Source organism: Ictidomys tridecemlineatus, chromosome 8 (genome assembly GCF_052094955.1).
Source record: "Ictidomys tridecemlineatus isolate mIctTri1 chromosome 8, mIctTri1.hap1, whole genome shotgun sequence".
Classification (NCBI taxonomy): Eukaryota; Metazoa; Chordata; class Mammalia; order Rodentia; family Sciuridae; genus Ictidomys; species Ictidomys tridecemlineatus.
The window spans coordinates 61,810,691-61,831,142 of record NC_135484.1 but is presented as its reverse complement, the minus strand read 5'-3'; the positions used below and the strand labels follow the sequence as shown (position 1 = coordinate 61,831,142).

The following is a 20,452-nucleotide window of genomic DNA, read 5'->3' as shown; positions in this document are numbered from 1 at the left end:
AAAATCATCGTTTATGTATCTACTAGATTGCCATTGTTGCTTTAAAAATTAAAAGCATAAATGATGAAAACCACCTTAATATCAAAAGGACTCGGAAACCACTTTGGTTCTATAATAGCCCAGAAAAAAACAGGAAACTTCCGGATGTTGCACTTGGCACTCTTAAAGAAAGGATGGAGATGGGTGGCCACGGGACATTGGGAGCGAGGGAATCCCCAGTTCTGTCCTACTCCCTTCAGACCAGGAAAGCTGTACATACACCTTGAAACAAGCTAATTTCTATATCTCAGCAACTGATCAGAAAAATATTTTTCCTTCCAAGAACCAGTACTCTTATTTGTACCTTGCAGTGTTTCTAGAAGAACTCCTTTAGATCTCATCATCTCACCACCTCACAAAGATGAGAAGGGAATTGCTTTTCCTGCCATTAGTGGCATCTGGAAAGTCCTTTCTGTTTCATTTGTCCTAACAACCAATCTGTTCAAGGTAAAATGCATCCTTCATCCTTTGCCTCCACCTCTTAATTTTCTTCTTTTTCAGCTCCTGTCCTAAGTGTCAATTTTCATATATCAATTCTAATTTTCCATATTTTGTTAGGCTGGCTACATCTTTCTGAGTAAGCATTGTGGGAGAAATTTTAGAATCCATACTCTTGAAATAACAGTGAACTTATGGTTCTGATCACTAGACTCTCATGACCTCCATATAAATGCAGCAAACCATAAAATCATTTCAAATTTTTATTAGCATCATTATTTTAAAGGAAGAAGAGGAAGTAGAAGATAGTTTTAGAAAACGTTCTAGATTTATAGACATTTTAAATTTATCAAAACCAGATGATTAATTCCAAACAGTTTTAATACATCAACTTCAAGATCAAACCAGATTACAAGAAAATAAAGTTGGAAAACAGCAATGCACTTACCTGAGGATATGGGGAAGTCCTGGATTTTGACTTTGAGCTGGAGAGTCTTGACTTGGCCCCCTTTCTGTTGTCATTCATGGTGGGGGTGGAGCTGCTGGCATAGGAGAAGGCTGGCTTGGAGGCTGAGATCTGATCTAGGGAGAGTTGCAGCCCTTTGTACTCAGTGTCTCTGCAGAGTGGGAGGACAAAGCCCTTAATCAGTCACCACAGGAAAAGGATTCATGAATAGTCTAATCAGGAATGACAAGGATGCATATGTGAAAAAGAAGCAAGCAAAAGTTAGCCATATAACTGTTTTCCACAAACACCTGGAGAATTCTAGAAGGCCTAATATTTAACAAATGTGTGTGAATGAGACTCCCACAGATACCATAGCCAAATTATATATGCTCATGAAAAAGTCTTAATTAAATTTTTTTTCATTACTTTTATTAGTTAAGTAGAAAATAAAGCCACAATTCAATTCTCTGATCTTTTGTGCCTTCTTGGTGAGGTATGAATCATAAAAGAATGCTCTGAAGATTTCCTAAGTAGGGTGAACTCAGCAGATAACCAGCCAACTGACGCTACCTGGTTGTTGGCAAGATTGTCTTCCATCAGCTGTTCTAAGATCTATCATTTTGTTAAACATCACAAACATTCTTATGGCTGGCTAACTAGTGTAACCAGGCTTATAAGTAGTTAAAGATTCCTTTCAACAGGCTAATTCAATTTCCTTAGGGTACATTTTACCATCAGTTCTTTCCATTTCTTCCTTCATTCAATAAATATTTATTGAGCTTCTAATATATTCCAGACTTTGTGCTATGTAGAGATGTGAGAATAAATAAGATATCTATAATCCCTGCGATTCACATAAATAATAACTTTTTTGGTAGAAGAAAGAGTAAACAAATAACCATGCATATCTGCAACTGTGATTTGAAGGGATGAAACTTTGTTAAGAGGTTCATTACAAAGATATTGTTTGGTATATAGGGGCCAAAGATGGCAGCCTTGTCCCTGTCCACAGTGGATCTCATCTGAAACCTCAAGTTTTCTAAAGAGTATATCTTTGCCACACACATGTCCAATAGAGCATTAATCTCCAGGACACATAAAGAACTCAAAATAACTTAACACCAAAAAAACAAAAAAACCCATTCAATAAATGGGCTAAGGAGCTGAATAGACACTTCTCAGAAGAAGATATACACTCAATCAACAATATATGAAAAACTGTTCAACATTTCTAGTAATTAGAGAAATGCAAATCAAAACTACTATAAGATTTCATCTTATGCCAGTCAAAATGGCAGCTATCAAGAATACAGACAACAGTAAATGCTGGAGAGGATGTGGGGGAAATGCACACTCATACATTGTTGGTGGAACTGCAAATTGGTGAAAACACTCTGGAAAGCAGTATGGAAATTCCCTGGAAAACTTGGAATGGAACCACCATTTGACCCAGCTATTCCACTTCTCTGTCTATACACAAAGGACTTAAAATCAGCATAGTATAGTAAAGCAGCCACATCAAATGCTCATAGCAGCTCAATTCATAATAGCTAAACTGTGGAAGCAACCTAGATGCCCTTCAATAGATGAATGGATAAAGAAACTGTGGTATACATACACAATGGAATATTACACAGCATTAAAAGAGAATGAAATCATGGCATTTGGAGGTAAGTGGATGGAGTTGGAGAAGATAATGCTAAGTGAAGTTAGTCAATCCCCCCAAAACAAATGCCAAATGTTTTCTCTGATATAAGGAGGCTGATTCATAGTGGGGTAGGGAGAGGAAGCAAGGAAAAGATAGGGCAGAGGAGTGAGAGGGGAAGGGAGGGGGCAGGGGGTTAGCAAGGATGGACATCATTATCCAAAGTACATGTATGAAGACATGAATTGGTGTGAACATACTTTATATACAGAGATATGAAAAATTGTGCTCTACGTGTGTAATAAGAATTGTCATGCATTCCACTGTCATGTATTTAAAAAATAAAATCAATTTAAAAAAAGAAATGTAAAATTGTGCTGCAATTGTCTACAATGAATCAAAATGCATTCTGCTATCATATATACCTAATTAAAATAAATAAATAATTTTTTTTAAAAGTATATCAACCCTTCACACTGGCCCCTAAGATAGAATGTTTCAAAGAGTCCTCCTTACTAAAATTCTCCTGGGAGACTTTTCTTTGAGAAAATTCTTTTCAGAAGCAGTTCTGGGTAGTTGATTTATTTTTATCTCACAAACACTGTGAATTATCTAATTCATCATGTTTCCCCCTTTGCACTAGAAGTCAAAGGCCCAAAGCCCCAAGTCTACTTTGTAGTCACCTCTAGAGAGTCCTCATGGCAGGCATTCTGTGCAACCCATTTCTCTGTTTTTCTAATCTTACTTTTCCTTTCCTCTAATTCTATAATTAGTTCACCTTTTCAAAACTTTTACATATATTTCTAATACTGTGGATTAAGATGAGTATATAAAACAATAAATTACTGAAACGATATGTACAAAAATGACTGGCACATTTCATGAGTCAGCAAATAGTCATTTATCTTCTTTTTCCCTTTCAATAGCAGTATTAGACAAAAGTAAAAGTATAATTCTGTTCTCTAAAATTACTAAGAGAGTAATTTTAAGTGTTCTTACCATCCAAAAAAATTATAAGGGTATGAGGTAATGCATATGCTAAGTAGCTTGATTCAGCCATTGCACAATACATATTTCAAAGCATCATGCCATACACCATAAATATAAGCAAGATTTACTTATCAATTTTAAAGTGATAAAAATTAATTCAGGCAAGTTATCCCTCAAGGAATAAGAACAGAAACCAGCCAAATGATTCCAATAATGTCACTGCCACAAACTAAAATGCAGTGACATATATCAGCAAATTGCAATAGCTTTGTATCTAATTCATTTGGCATCCTTATCTGCAGACTCATTTAGGAGAAAGTCAAATTATCCCTGCTTCCAGAACACATGATTGTGCATGTAAAAGACCTGAAGACTCCACCAAAAGACTGAGAGAAGGGATAAGTAAATTCAGAAAAATGTAGCATACAAAATAGAACCAATAAGTGAAATTCAGTAAAGTTTCAGGATACAAAATCAACATGCAAAAATTAGTAGCACTTTTATACACAAATAATGAACTTGTTGAGGAAGAAATAAAAAAGCAACCCCATTCACAATAGCTACAAAAAAATTAAAATACATAGGAATTAATTTAACCAAGGAAGTAAATGGTCTCTACAATAAATATTACAAAACAATGATGAAAAAAAATTGAAGAAGATGCAAAAAATTGAAAAGACCTCCCATACTCATGGATTGAAAGAATTAATATTGTTTAAATGTTTGTACTACCCAAAATGATTTATAGATTTAAAGCAATCTCTAACAAAATACCAATGGCATTCTTCACAAAAATAGAAAACACAATCCTAAAATTCATGTACATCCACAAAAAAATCCAAACAGCCAAATCAATCTTGATCAAAACAAGCAAAGCTGGAAGCATCACAATACCTGATGTCAAGACATACTACAAGGCCATAGAGATTAAGACAGCATGGTATTATCATAAAAACCAACACAGAGACCAGTGGAACAGAATAAAGAGCCTAGAAGTAAATCCATAAATCTTCAACTAACTATAGTTGTTGTTTTTTTCCCCAACAAAAATGCTAAAAAAAAAAAAATTGCTGGGCACAGTGGGCCACACCTGTGCTATTCCAGAGACTGAGGCAAGAGAATCACAAGTTCAAGGAGAGCCTGGGCAATTCAACAAGACCCTGTTTCAAGAAATTAAAAGGGCTGGGATGTGCCCCAGTGGTAAAGTGCTGCCCAGCATGCTTGAGGTCTTGGGTTCAATCCTCAGCGCTCCAAAGACGACAAACAACAGAGTGCTGAGCACATGCATTGGAGAAAGGAATTTCTCTTCAGTGAATGATGCAGGGAAAACTGGATACTCATTTCCTGAAAACTGAAACTCAGCCCCTACCTCTCACCATATACAAAAATCAACTCAAAGTGATTGGAAGACCTAAAACTATGAAATGATTTTAAGAAAACAGGAGAAGCACATCAAGACACATCAGTATAGGCAATGATTTTTTTGGATAACCCCAAAAGCACAGGTAGCAAAAGCAAAAATAGATGAACAGGATTATATAAAACTAAGAAGCTTCTGCACAGCAAAGGAAACTATCAACAGAGTGTTGAGGAGGATAGAAGGAGGTTGGATAACAGGTACCAAAATACATGCAGTAGGAGAAACAAGTTCAAGGGTTCTACAGCACAGTAGGGTGACTACAGTTTACAACAGCCTATCATGAAGCGCTGGAAAAGAGGAACTCAAAGGCTCTAAACACAAGGGAATGATAAGGAGATGGAAACTGTGATTACTATGATTTGATTATTGTACATTGTATACATGTGTTGAAATATCACACTGTACCCCATAAATGTGTGCAATTAGTATGTGCTAATGGAAAAAAGAAAAACTCTAAAGTCTTTCTAAAATTTTTGCATAGCTTCCAATAACAGAGATACTATATATTATATCAGCCTAAAAAAATGTTTTTAATCTAGTGAACAATTTAAAATTCTACATATTCATTTGAAAACTCTGTCAAATATAAAAAGGGTTAGACAAATGCTCTTGATAAAGTAATTTGAAAACATTAATGCATATATCAAAAATATTAAAATTTCAACCAATACTTAGCAGACCATGATGAGTCAGATAGATCAAGGTTTAAACCAATTTCTGCCTTTTATTGTTTAACAACCTACACAGGCTTCAATTGCTGCTTTTTTTAAAACTCTTAGGGATATAGTGAGGTTTACATGACAAATTTTATGGAAAAAAAAAACAACACAATACCTAGAACATAGTAAATGCTCAGTAAAGAGAACTATTTCTTAACTTCCAAACTCTGTGTCACTTTTTAGCACAAAATTGTCCTGATTTCCCCTGGAAAATAGTTTCATTTTAGTAGCAAGTAAAATTCATTTCATTATAAACACCTTTTTATACTGTTTCTTTTCTTCTTTTTTTTTTTAACCCCAAACTCATTTTAATTTGCTCTGTTAACTGTTAGCCTCTAAACTCCATTGCATTCTGGTCAAAGTTCTTATTAAGGTAAGTTCTTTATTGCTAAGTCTGCAAATGTGGACCTTAGAGCAGCCCATGCACTCTGAGAGGAATTCGGTCTTCCTGTTTCTCTGTTCAGAACTCTGATGACTCAAAAGATGTGTTAGGATGAAAAGCACAATAAAAAATACCCACTTAAAGACATTTCAAGTATGGTTGATGTGCTGCCAAGAGCAGCTCTGAATGGCAGATTCGCTAAGAACAAAGCATTTGTTTTACTTTTAGAATTCTATTAAATTGAGCATTTCATTTGTATGGCTTAAAGGGCTAGATTCTGATGGGAATCACATTACAAGCTCCACTTCCCTCCTCCAAACTCAGACACAAAGAGGAGTCTGGCCCTGCTTCTCTCCCTTGCTTTTGGTGAAGCACATTCTGGTATCACATGTGTCCTCTGAGTTAGATGTATGTTTAGTGACACCATTTATTTAATGTTTCCCCCATGAAGTGGGACAAAATAAAATACTCAGCTGCACAGAACTGGAACTCTAAAATGCATACAGTGAGGCACTGTTCTATCTCTGAAGCTTTCTCGAAAATAGCCGCACGAACCCATTTTGGAACTCCTTAAGTAACTCTGCAAGGGCAGCTCGTGCTTTTCTCCTGACACAACTGGCCTATTGAAAGGGGAACTATGGCTTATGCCATTGGGCATATTCTTCGAAAGGCTGTTGAAACCATTTACACTTGGTTTTCTCTCCTTTTAATGGTTTGTGCAAGAGCTACAGACACCCTCAGGTACCTCAGCTTTGAAAGCAATGTGAAATGGGTAATTTGCAAACACTAGCCCTTGCAGCATGTCAATCTCGCCCATATTTGCACAGACCAAAGTAATCCTCTTATTCCATTGTGGACAGTCAGAAATCATTCAATTTGCAGAATTAACCATCTGAGTCTACTTTAAACTTTATAATAGTCATGTACATATTTGGAATAACTCAAATTTCAATAGAAAAAAATGGGGCCATTTTTGCGTCACCGGCCTTCCTCAGCCTTCCTTTAAACAATAGGCCACAGGCTCATGAGGTCAATGCCAACTTGTCATAGGAAAAGCTCAGTGTGATACCCTTACAAAGCTAATAAAGAATGTTTTCATCACCAGAAGGTACTATCAGCTTCAGGAAAAAATTCATTAGTATCATTTCTATCATTTCAACTGGGAGATGGGAGCTCTGTGATGCCAACATTCACACTATCCAATTTATAATCATCAAGTGAGTTGGAATGCATGTATGGAGAAACAACCAACAGTATTTTTATCAGTTTGTATTACTTTAAGTTTCTTTGCAAAAATTTTCCTATTCAACACCACCCTCCATTCCCCTTTCATTCAAGACAACTGAATTTTTTGCCTGTCATGTCAATTTTGGATCTGCACGTCATTCTGGAGTTTCTTTGTTGATATTACATTATGTGGCAATTCTTAAAAAAAAAAATGTTGCCAGATTTTTCAATTGAGCTATTTTTTAAAAGAAGCTGAAGGTGATCAAATTACCCAAGCAAAACGTGGAAACTAAGCCATACAACTGATTTGGCTCCAAAGGCACTGATTGAAATAAGCAGAGGATTGCATTAAACCGTGATCGGATTAAGTGGGGATGACTGTGCCTTACACTAAACTTTTTAATCGGATTCTAGAGTCACCGTTACATGAAGTGCATGACCTTCTTTATATTCTGGCAGAGCTACTGCCTAGCCACTGGACAAACCTCACCAGCAGAGAGACCTACTTTATGTTTCATTTTTAGGTTCCTATGGAGCTCAGCAGAGAGAGATGATAAGGAGGGATGCATACTGTGAGAAGCTCACAGACTAAGACAATCTGCTGGGAAATTAGTCTAAGGCACCCTTGGAAATGTAATAGTCTCATACTCAATAAGTGGATTTGAGGTTGGTCCCCCAAAATCTTTGGTTTTACATAAATAGTGCCTATGCCTTTCTCCATTTTGAAGTTTCCTCCAACACACTCTGCAGTGGACGGCACCAAAAGGTAAGGAACGCCTTAGACACAAGGTTTAGTACCACACTGTGATTTCGAGAAGGAAAGACATGACTGTAATTAATAGGCAAACAATAACAACCAAAAATTAAAGGGAAAATCAGTAATATGTTGACAAGATGTGGCCAAGCTCTCTGTGCTCATAATGGGAATCATGTTATTCCTTCCTACTAGTTTGTGAAACAAGCTGGGATGCAGCTGTATCCAGATCTGCTACCACACTGCCCCTGAATTTGTGTCCCTACCCTTCCAGTGATTTCTCCCTGCTCCTTCGTCTGAGTTCCTCCACCACTCACCGCCTCTACTGCTCATTTGGTTCAACATTCCATCTTACAGTGTGGCCAAAGTTGTACCCTGACAACCACCTCTTGAATTCCTTCTTGTATAACACCCTTTATTTACTGTCCAACACAATATCTCATATAGAACAGATGCTCACTTTGCGAGTGATTAACAAAATGATTCTAATTTCAATAAACTTTGACTCATCTCAAATCCAAAACTCAAAAAACTGTCAAACCTTTCCATACAAATGAGAGATATCTACTAGGTAAGCAAGTTCATGTGAGATTTTTCAAATTCTCAGATCATAATTCATAATCATCCTGAAATTCTGTAAGAACCTAAATCAAAGAAGCCAAACCTATCTTACTATTTTAGTGTTATGCACATTGATTAAATGCACTTATTTTGGCAAATTGCAATTCAGGCACAGCATATGTGATACTTGGGCATAATAAAATACTAAATTAATTTCATCCTGAACCATTTGGAACTATTGCAATTATACTGAAGGAATTAGGAGGAATAGTGTTGTTTGTTTGTTTGCTTGTTTGTTTGGTACTGGGGATTTAACCCAGGAGCACTCTACCACTGAACCGTTTCCCCAGCCCTTGTAATTTTTTTTTTTTTAATTTTGGGACAGAGTCTTGATAAATTGTTTAGGGCCTTGCTAAGTTGCTGAGGCTAGCTTTGAACTTGAGATCCTCCTACCTCAGCCCCCAAATGGCTGGGATCATAGGCATGCACTGCGATGCCCCACTAGAAACAGTGCTTTAACACCCAGAGAAATAACTCCTAGAAATCAATAATGAATATAATATCTCCACATACAAAAATTTTAAAAGAATGTGAACAATTAACAAATTGCTTAGAAATGTTTTTAAAGCTTTAGCCTCATGTATGATAACCTATAGGAATTAAAGCAGTTAACAGGCAATTTTCCTTTTCAAATTGGCAAAGTTTTCTGAGTGACAATAAATCCCAATGAATAAGTTGAAATAAATGAGCATTTGTATATGCTACTAGTAAGAGAGTAGTGTTTATAAAGCAGCTGAAAAACATGCATACTTTAAATCCAGGAATATCAATTCTAGGAGGATTAAAAGATTCCTAGAAAATCAAAGATAAGCATCAAAAATATATATGACAGTGCTTATCAGATAATTTCTATTTTTAATTGGAAATAATGAAATAAGAACTAAAAATAAAGGAATTACTAAATTACAATGTATCCATGTGAGAAAATGTTATATAGTTATTAAATATTTCAATTACAGTGATACAAAAAAAAACATAATGAAGTGACATTTTTTTCTCTTTAAATTAGCATGTATTACATATGGACAGTGACAGGCAATGAACTAAAATGTTATGTGCAGATATCTGGCAAATAGATGAAAATATGTTTCATCTTTTTATGTGTCTCTATTATCTTAATTTTTTATAATAGGCATGTATGTATAATCAGAAAGAATATTTCTTTAGAAAAACACTAATTGAGGCAAATTTCAGGCATCCCCACCTCATATTGAAATGGTTCCCCAAAACTTTTTTTTTATTTCTAGGGTTTTATCTTTGCACATACTAAATACAAAAGAGAAAACACTATAAAATCTTCTTTCCCACAGTCTACCTTCTGAGGCATAATAATTACAACTTAAATATCCAAATGTTCAAATGCTCTCTCAGTGCCTGTATGTTTCCCCTACTTTCTGATTTATTTTTCATCTTTAAAAGTTTACAGAATTATCTGTCTCTGAAGACTTTCATATAAACTATATGATTTTTATGTCTCCTTCTTTGGAGAATAGAACCTAAATTATTACTACAACTGAGGGGGAAAAGACTCTTTTTACGTGGTTTCCTAAAACAACTTAGATTTGTGTGAATTAAAACGGCATATTTATCATTGTTCAAATGAAGTCCCAATTTGGGGGTGGTGGGCATAGCTTTTGCTTTAAGGAACTTAATTTTTATGATCAGTAAACCACTCTTTAGCTACTAAAATTTTCAACATATTGCATGTCTTTCAGATCTAAGTTGCTCTTTCAGTTTTTCTAGTTCTTATATTTGGGAGAGGTAAGGAGGATTTGGATCTTTAATAGTCAGATCAAAATAAACACAAAATGTCTTAATAATATCAATCAAAAGAAAAAGTAATACTAATGTCAATCAGGTTTGTCTTTTTAAAAATTCTCAAACAAAAAGGAAACAAAATGCACACCTTATTCTGCCCCCTCTTCTCTATTTTCTTCCACTCCTTCCAACCTACCCCATCCTCTGTGTGCATTCCCCACACCCCACATGCACCTCACTCTCACTTATTAACCTCATGTTTTTCAAGTTCCCTTTAGAACTCTTCTAATCCCTAGGAAAGAAAAGCAATGGGGATCTCATCACCTAACACCTTATATTTGTTTGAGACTCAACCTCACAGGAATAGCTTTCTCACCTAGTTATTCTGATCCTGAACAAAGCTAATTTCTAAACTCTAAAAATATCTTCCACTGTGCCAGGAACTCCACACAAACTCAGGAACAGAAAAAAAAAAAACTGTAATCAACATGAAATCATCGTAGACTGAGAAATTTGGACCCCAAATTCAAGGGCAAGGTGTCCCTGAATTCCCCCACAGGGCCTGGGGCCTCAGGTAAGGAGATCCCACAAAGTAAACCCGAAGGATATGATTAGAAGCTCTGCCTTGCCCTGCATAATACCAACGCACTGGAATTTCTGTAAATCACAGCAGAGTAGAATCTCAGACTTTGAACTCCACAGGAAAAAACACAGCAAAAATACTGGCATAATGCAGTGTTTTCAAATGCATAAATCTTCATTTGTTTAGTTTAAATATTTTAAAATATGTCCTATTACATTTATTCTTGATTAAACCTCTTCTAGATAGTTATTCATTAATGGTTTCTTTACAGTTGCTGTGCAAACAGTTCATTCATATCTATGACATATCAAATCTCAGAGACATGTTCTTTAATTGGATTCATTTATTTCTAATCTTCTTAAGCCCTGACTACTGTAATGCCTGACTAAATATACATTAAACTCTATTATTTAAAAGGCTAAAATAAATTTGAGATATATTTCATGAATAAAATTCACAATTCAACAAATGTTCTATTATTATTATTATTATTATTATTATTATTATTATTAGCCTCAGGCATTATTTAAAACTGCCTGGTAGATAAGTTGTGATTACACAATATAAGTTCTGTATGGTTGCTAGAGATTTTGGATTGCCCACTAAAATGCCAAAATTTTCATTGTGTCTATAGTTGGGATCAGAGAGCTTTTAAAATACTATTTAGAAGAGTTATCAGTAGAACCCATATAAAAAACAGGATATATATCTTCCTATTGTTATTTGTAGGCCTTGAGAGGCTTCCCTGGCCACCATGAAGATGTCTCAATAGTGGTCTACTGGCTGAGACTTAAAAATGTATTCATTTCTTTGGCTTCAGAAAGTTGGTCCAGAAAGAAATAATAGTATATGTTCATCTGTTATTTTTTTCTTGATTCAGTTTGTCTGCTTCTCTTAAAGCTGTGATTCCCAAACTTCAGCATGCATCGTAAGTTTGTTAAAAGACAACTCGCTGGGGGCTGGGGTTGTGGCTCGGTGGTAGAACACTTGCCTGGCATATGTGAGTCACTGGGTTCAATTCTCAGCACCACGTAAAAATAAAAAACTAAAAAGGTCCATTGACAACTAAAAAAAAAAAAAAAAAAAGACAACTCGTTGCCTCCACCCCTCAGAGCATCTCATTGGCAGGTTTAGGGTGGAGCCCAACAATTGGAATTTTTAAAAAGGCCCCCACGGGGCTGGGATTGTGGCTCAGTGGTAGAGTGCTTGCCTAGCATGGGCGGGACCCGGGTTCGATCTTCAGCACCACATTCAAACAAAGATGTTGTGTCTGCCGAAAACTAAAAAAAATAAAATATAAAAAATTAATACATAAAAAAAAAAGGTCCCCAGTAGTGCTGAGGCTACCAGTCAGGACACCATACTTTGAGGATTAGAACAGTTGATATTTGGGATAAGAAAAACCAATGGTCTCAGGTGAAGGGGACTGCAATAGTCTCAGGTGAAAGGGATCACAGAGTAGATTAAAAAAACACTGAAAAGGGAGGGAACATTCCAAAGACAAAATCCAACCTTCACACTTTCTTCATACTTTCTTCAGAACTTAACCTGACTGACTGCAGAGACCACTAGACCCTGCAACTGCCTGGAATGTTTGCTCCCTCTTAACCTCCTATTCCTGCAGATCCAAATATTGAAAGCTGCAAAACATGGTCTTCAGGCTGCTTCTCTTCTATTATTCTATTTACTCCATTAGCTTTAAATTCCATACACTGATGACTCCCAATCACTATCCCAGACCTTCCCACTCTCTATCCCAGACCTTCCCACTCTACGGACATCCAAGTGCCGCTGACTATGTGACATTTCCCAGCTGATGGATGACAAGCATCTTAAGGTAGATACAACTACACAACCTTGATTGCAGCTACTACCTACAAAACTGCTTTTTCCCACCATTCATACAGGTCCCTCAGGCTAAAATCTGGGTACTATTCTTGACTGCTCTCTTTTACGGACCACCCATATCCAATCCTTACCCTGAATCTGACCCTTCCCCTACCTCCCTTGCAAACCATCATCTTCTCTCACCTAGTTAATTATAATAATTACCTAACTGTTCTCCCTGCCTCCACTGTCTACCCTCCACAAAGCCTATGATCAACACTGGCCAGAAGGATCTTTCATATCATACATTAGATTATGCCATGCCTTTGTTCAAAGTGTCCATTGGCTTCCCAAAGCCTTCCAGACCCAACATGATCTGACCCTGCCCATTCTTGTTGCATCACCTCCTTCCACTCTCCTCCTCCCTTACTCTGTGGCAGCCACAGTGACCTTCTCCATTCTTCAACATGCCCAGATGGCATCCACCTCAGGACCTTTACATGTGTTTTGGGGACGTTCTCCCTGTGGGTGTGACCATGGCTGGTTCCCATCTTTCATTCATGAGTTTCTAACGAAGCCTTCCCAGACCACTCCCATCTCTTTGACCTACTTAATTTATTTTTCTATCACTTCCTGATATTTTATGACAGTTTATTTGTTTGTAAGTACCATTTCTTCCCACTAAATTGGATGCTCCATGAGGCCAGGGACTTGTGTCTCCCTTGGTCACACTGTAGCCCTATCACAAAGTCCAGCACACAGAAGGCACTGGGGAAATTTATTTGGCTGAATGAATGCACAAATCTTCCCCCAATTGCCATAGAGAGGACTCCACGCTAAAACATTTCTTACCATCTCTTTAATTATAGCAACAGAAATTAAGCTGATTCTAATGATAAAAATGTGTTTATATATAAAATAAGTCCTATTGAGTGGACAGAGAAGACGGAAATTATATTGTAAAATATGTAATGTCTCTTAATAGTTCCCCTTGGTGTTCAAATAGCCTTCACAAAAAAAGTGCTACCCTGCACTTTGCTATGATCTTTAATTGTTGTAACTGGAGGAATGAAGTTGACACGCACCCTGCCCTCCCCTTTGTGGGCTGCATTCCTCTAGCATTCCTGAGCTGTAACACTGAAGGGATCCACTACCCAACAACAGCACAACAAATGCTTCACCTTGCCAGGATGGTAGCATTGACAGTAAGTATAAATGTTGTGAGTTCCAACCTAGTAGTCTCTTAATGACTTGTAAAAATAAAATGAAGAACTTTGTGTTGAATTTTGTTAGATCTGGGGGGGGGGGAAGCAGCTCTTTCCCAGCCACCTATTTGGACAGCAATATCAATTAATGCAAGAGTTGAAAGAAGTGAATCTCATGGGTTCTTACCTCCAGTCACCAGAACTTACTATAGTTATCACAACCTCTGAGAATAGAATGAATGACTGGAGAGCAACAAAAAGGCACAGACCCCCAAAATGCTCAAAACCCAGGATTCTACTTTTGTAATGGTTACAGTAGGAAGAGACAGATGAAAAACAGCACATTCAAAGGTTGCATTACCAGAAAATGTTGCTATTCTCAGCGAGATGCAAAAAGTGGCAAGGGACTTGGGTTTAAAAGTACAAACACAAGAGAATCCCACCTTAATGGGTACCATTATGACATCCAGTTCAATATAATGAGGCTATTTCCAAGATCTGGCCAGCAGCCCATATTAGCACGGCTTTACTGATGTGGATACAGCAAATTCTGTTTGAACAAGAAATCCCTGGGAAAAAAAGATCCTTTCACAGGCTCTATTCATTTAGCAATCAGTCAAAGGGAAAATATCCTTCTGGTAAAGACAGTAGCTCCTATTTGAATCCTAGTAAAATATTAGATGTTCTAAATAAAATAATGTTCTATGAGACACACTTATTGATTGCTATTTTGTGAAAACATCATTACTGTTGATATTAAATTGGTAAAGAGGAAATGGAATTGGGCCTAGAGGTGAGGATATTATTGCATGCAGTTGAGTACATACCAAGTACACCCAAAGAGTGAAGAAAATGAGTCACTTTGTGGAGACCCCATAATAAACAAAAGAGTAAACTCTCCATGGACTTTTGCAACACATCTTCAAGAAGTTAAAAATTACTTCATAAATATTAAGTAGAATCATATGAAATTGCCAATATTTGACTGTTTTAATACACAGAAATGACAATTTCACATAGTTCACCCTAACACAATAACACCATTATAAAGAGAGCATGTCAAAGAGGACATTGGTGAGCACTGGAGTCCAGGCCCTGGGTTCATATGCCTACTGGACCACTCACTAGCTGTTTTGTATCAGCTAAGTCACTCAACCCCACTGACTGAGCCTCTTGCACAAAGTAGCAGGACCTCAGATGTGAATCCTTACTCCTTAAGCTTCCTAAGCAAGACAATGAATAGAGCAAGTTGCCACCCCTCCTTCAGCTTAGAGCTAATGATCATCTTCCAGTTTCTCCCAGACAGAGCAGCAATGCCTGGGAATTACCCCTTACAAAGAAAAATAAATAAATAAAAATGTTGCAAAACCTAAAACAATTAGCAACATTTTTTTAAATGTAATATATCGGCAAAGACTATTCTGAATCTAGAATGATTAAAATTCACTGAGAGTCATAATCCTATTCAGTCCCCCAAATATTGAAAATTTCTTTTCAAAGCAAAACAAAAAACCAGCCCAACATCACTCTAACAGAACAAAAATCAACTCAATTATAACTACTCTTCCTTCTTGAGGTAATGAGATTACAGAGACTGCCTTGGTCCACATCCTTGTGAGAGTTAAAGTTGGGCTCCTTAGCTTACAGCCAGATACTTTGCTGTCAATTATGAACTCTCTTACTAAACACACACACACACACACAAAAAAAAATCCCACCCAATGAGCCCAACTCTTCCTACAGCTTTCACTACCCACTCCCATATCTAGTCAGCAGTCTCATAGCTCATATACCTGTGAGTTCCACACCTATGAGCTCATTCCCCAGGGTAACCTGTGTTGTGCCAATGCACTTTGGATTCTCCTTTCTAACTGTGGATGGCAGCACTTCCCTCATTGAAAGCATCTCAGTCATGTACAAGCCTATGGGCGATCAAGTAGGACACCATTTGTACTTATGCTTGTTTCTTTCTTCTGCAGACACTGTCATTCATTTAGATAGTCCTCAAACTTGTCACAGCACCTATAATATATAGTGCTCGAGAAATCTTTTATGAATGCTTAAAGACACACTCATCCTAAAAAAGTGAAAGAGGGGGCTGGGGTTGTGGCTCAAAGGTAGAGCGCTCACCTAGCATGTGCAAGGCTCTGGGTTCAATCCTCAGCACCACATAAAAATAAATGAATAAAATAAAGGTATTGTATCCAACTACAACTAAAAAATAAATATTTTTTTAAAAAGTGAAGGAGGATCTACCAGCCCCTTTCAGACACATCAGAATGACTGCTGATTTTTTATTCTTGGATAAATACCTCTCTTCCTAAGGCTCATGCTTTCCTTCCTTCAGCCCAATACTAACACATATTTATTGTGTGCTTATTGGCAGACTAAAAATTATTTGACTCAATTTCACTAAAATAACCACACTAATAATCAACATTTACTCAATGCTACTTTGTGGGGATCACAGTGCCATTATCTCATCTAATATTCATGATGACTCTGTGAGGTAGTCTCTATTCTACCTGAATTTTCAGATTTAAAAAAAATAGGAAAATTAAGCAATTTACCTACAGGCATAGAGCTAGTGAGGGGTGGTACTTGGAGTAGTCAGCAGAGTCTAATATGCTATGTTACATGATAAAAAACATGCAGTGATATCTTATTTCATAACAGATTTTTAAAATATCTTCTAATGCAACCCTATGATTTTCAGGACTTGAAACATGCAACTAAGAAGCCCAGGGAGTAGATGGGCATCATGACGCACACCTGTAATCCCCACTAGTCAGAAGGCTGAAGCAGGAGGACTGCAAGATCAAGGCCAGCCTAGAACTCAAGTTTTGAGACCCTGTCTCAAAACACTTTTTAAAAAGAGGTGGGGATATAGATCAATGGTAGGGTGCTTGCCTAACATGTAGGAGACCCTGGTTCAATCCCCAGGATCTCCACCACCACCTCAAAAAAAGAAAGAAAAAGAAACCTAGAAGTTAGACTGCATCATATTCTAACAGCAGCAAAATTATAATGTCAAAGGAGGCCCTTTGGCCCTGCAAATCTTAAACAAGTTATATAGGTACTTTGCACTTCCGTGTCCTCCAATCTGCTATATGTATCTCACACTTTCTTTCTGAAGATAATTTTTAAAATACAAGCATCATACATGTAGAAGTACTGTCCATTCATTTCAATGTGATTAATATTCAATTTAGAATACTGGTATCCCTAAAATCTTTAAAAACTGTGTTTTATGCATAGGTGCTTAAAAAGATTTTATTACTAAAGCCAGGTCAACATGTTGAAGATATATCAGTAATAATTTGAGAAAGGCAAAGGTTTGGGGGAAAGCAGTTTCCAGTTATGATGAAAAGTGCTCAGTTCCAACAAAACAGTTCAGAGTAAAGAAAGTAATGAAGGAAAGAAAACCTCAGTTAGACAAGAATAGCAAGACAATCGCTGTTTGCATGTGATTTTCAGAGTGACGCTGTTACAAGAGTGCCTACTGGGAAAAGAAGATGTGACCAATGTTCACAGGTAACTTGCTTATTTCAAAAAATCCAATCCTCAAAATCCCATCCTTTTCCTGACAGCTCCACTCTCACTTTTAGCTCCTTTGAATTCTGTGCCTTCAGCAAATAGTGCAAACATACCATATCATTTCTGACTTGTTTCTTTTCCCTGTCTTCTTAGGTATTTCAATGGGTCTCTTCTATTTTGCCAACTAAAGTGTAACCGCTCTTGAGTTGTCCAGATTTCTGCTTCACATATCTAGGCAATTAATCATTGCAACCTGCCACATTCTGCCAAATAGTGGTGATACAGCCATGTGCTGGCAATGCAGAACAATGAGGAACACACAGAAGGCCTCACCACACACCATACAAAAGGCCAGTGTTTCATGTTTTATGCACTTTGCATTATACTTACTAACATTAACAAGATTGACAAAACACTGGTTCCAACTAAATTAGAAATTTGGTAGAAGCTGTTTCTTAGAAACTTCTTTTTCCCTAGGAAAGTAGCCCGTGTAAAGCAGTTTCAACATCCCTGGAACAAAGAAGGCACTTGGGAAATTCTGGTTTACCTCCCTCCAAGCAGAAATCTTGGCTCCCTTTAGAGCACATGATGACAACAGCACAACACAGGGTGAGCCCAGCCAACTGCAGAAGTCACCACACACACAGAGCACAATGCTCAGAGGGCTGTAGTCAAGAGACTGCAGAAAAGAGAGAAAATAAAAACCTACATTTGTGGATGTGAGGATTTAAAATTCATATTCATGAGGGAACTACTCTTTTTTTTTTCCAAAGCATTTTAATTGACATCACAAAATTGGAAAAAGCTAATAACAGCTCTTGGAGCCAAATACTTTTCTAGCTATCTCCTCTATTATCTCACGTAGTCTTCTGTAAATCTCTAAAAGGTGGGAACAAGTGTCTACTTTCACAAAAGGAAAAACAAGAGTTAAAGGGGTAGCATGACCTACTCAAGATCTCACAGTTATTATGGAACAGTTTTGATTCTCATCCAGACCCACCTGATACCAAGACCTATGGCTACCCTGTCTGGTTGCTTAGAATGATACAGGGTCTTTACAACAAACAAAATCACAAGCTCACTGCAATATCACTTCCTGGAGCAAAACTCTTAGATGGCAAACAGATGGGCTAGGCTCAGATAAACCCCAAACATGAATCCTCTACAAATAGAAAGTCACCACACATCCTTCTCAGCTGTGTCATCACCATGGACAATCGCTCTCCATGGCCTGAGATAGGAGAAAGGGAACTGAGGTTGGGGCAGTCACTCCTCCAAGCAAGGTGCAACATTAAATTTCTCCATTGATAGGAATTCAGGTATTCCCAACTTGTCTAAACTCCAGATAATCTTTATTTGTATGGCACTTATGCATAGATACCAGCACTTTAACCCAAAGAATTTTTGATCACCATCTAATCATCTGGAAAGACATCACAAACCAATGAGAACAGAGAGGTAAGCACCAGATAAAGGGAAAGCAATAGCAGTAAATATAATTTACTAAAATTATAAAGATAGACATATCCTCCCCATTAAACCTACACATACCTTGAACCAAACATAACAGCATTTCTCAAACGAGTAGACTAAGTAGGAAACAAAGACATGCTTTTGGAGGGTTCAAGTAAAGCCTTCCTTGAATTTCTCCACCTATTCACAATACCATGCATGAGTCCCTGCCTTCAAATAAGGCAATGATCCATGTCTTCCCATGATGTGACTCAAAGAAGAGAACACTTTACTCCCAACAGCTAGGCTGAAAGAAAACCAGAAGAGGGTGGGCAGGCAGGGGGTGGGCAGGCAGGTCATTGAGCACATACCAAGCAGCCAACACCTAGGAACTAACAGGATGGTTCTGTGAGTCACTAGGTCAAGGCAACAACAAAGGAAAGACTGGAGGTCAGAATGGCCTGGGGAAAAGGAAGCAGCCAGGTAGCGGCCATGCCAAGGGGCCAGAGGATGGCACAGCAGCCCAGAGAATGCTGGAGAGTTCTCCATTCCAGCTCTTGAATAGAACCCCTAGAGGAGAATGTCAGCTATCATCAAATCTTCCCCATTCTCCCCCAAAGGCAGAAAAGAGCCAACACACACACACACACACACACACACACACACACACACACACACACACACCATCTAGGAAATACCCCACTGCCACAACAGGTAAATCACGTCAAAAAATCTGACAAAAGGGCTGGGGATGTGGCTCAAGTGGTAGCGCACTTGCCTGGCATGCATGCGGCCTGGGTTCAATCCTCAGCACCACATACAAACAAAGATTTTGTGTCCGCCGAAAACTAAAAAATAAATATTAAAAAATTATCTCCTTCTCTCTCCCTCTCTCTCTCCCTCTCTCTTTAAAAAAAACAAAAAATCTGACAAAAAAGGATGACTTCTCTTACTAATCCACATAGGTGTGTGTGTGTGTGTGTGTGTGTGTGTGTGTGTGTATTTGGCTTCTGGGGATTTGACTGAAGGGAGCTTTACCACTGAGATAGATCTCTAGTTCTTTTTTATTTATAATTTTAAGACAAGGTCTTGCTAAGTTACTGAAAGTCTAACAAATTTCTAAGGCTGACCTTGAACGTGTAATCCTCCTGCCTTACCTCCTGAGTCACTGAAATTATCAGCTTGTAACCACACCACTCAACTGAAAATTATATATTCTTAATTGAATATAATCGAGAAGACATCACTGCTACATCTTAGCTAGTGAAATGTATACACTAAGCAGCAACACAGAGGTAGCTTTTTAATCTTGAATTCAGGTCAAAGCTTATCTTGAAGCTGGATAAGCTGAACACTACAGGCTTTATTCATTTAAATCCATTCCTCTCTCCCTGACTTTTTCCTCAC

At 37.5% G+C, this 20,452-nt stretch overlaps 1 protein-coding gene across 4 annotated transcripts in view; it reads right to left on the bottom strand.

Moving 5' to 3' along the window:
- Nucleotides 1–20,452, bottom strand: part of Sim1 (SIM bHLH transcription factor 1) — a 72,673-nt gene that overhangs the window by 28,325 nt on the left and 23,896 nt on the right. For all 4 annotated transcript variants that reach the window (XM_040283144.2, XM_005335883.5, XM_078019567.1 and 1 more), the window contains one exon: nt 926–1,094. In XM_040283144.2, coding sequence (XP_040139078.1) covers nt 926–1,094 — 169 coding nt within the window. The remainder of the gene's footprint in view (nt 1–925; nt 1,095–20,452) is intronic.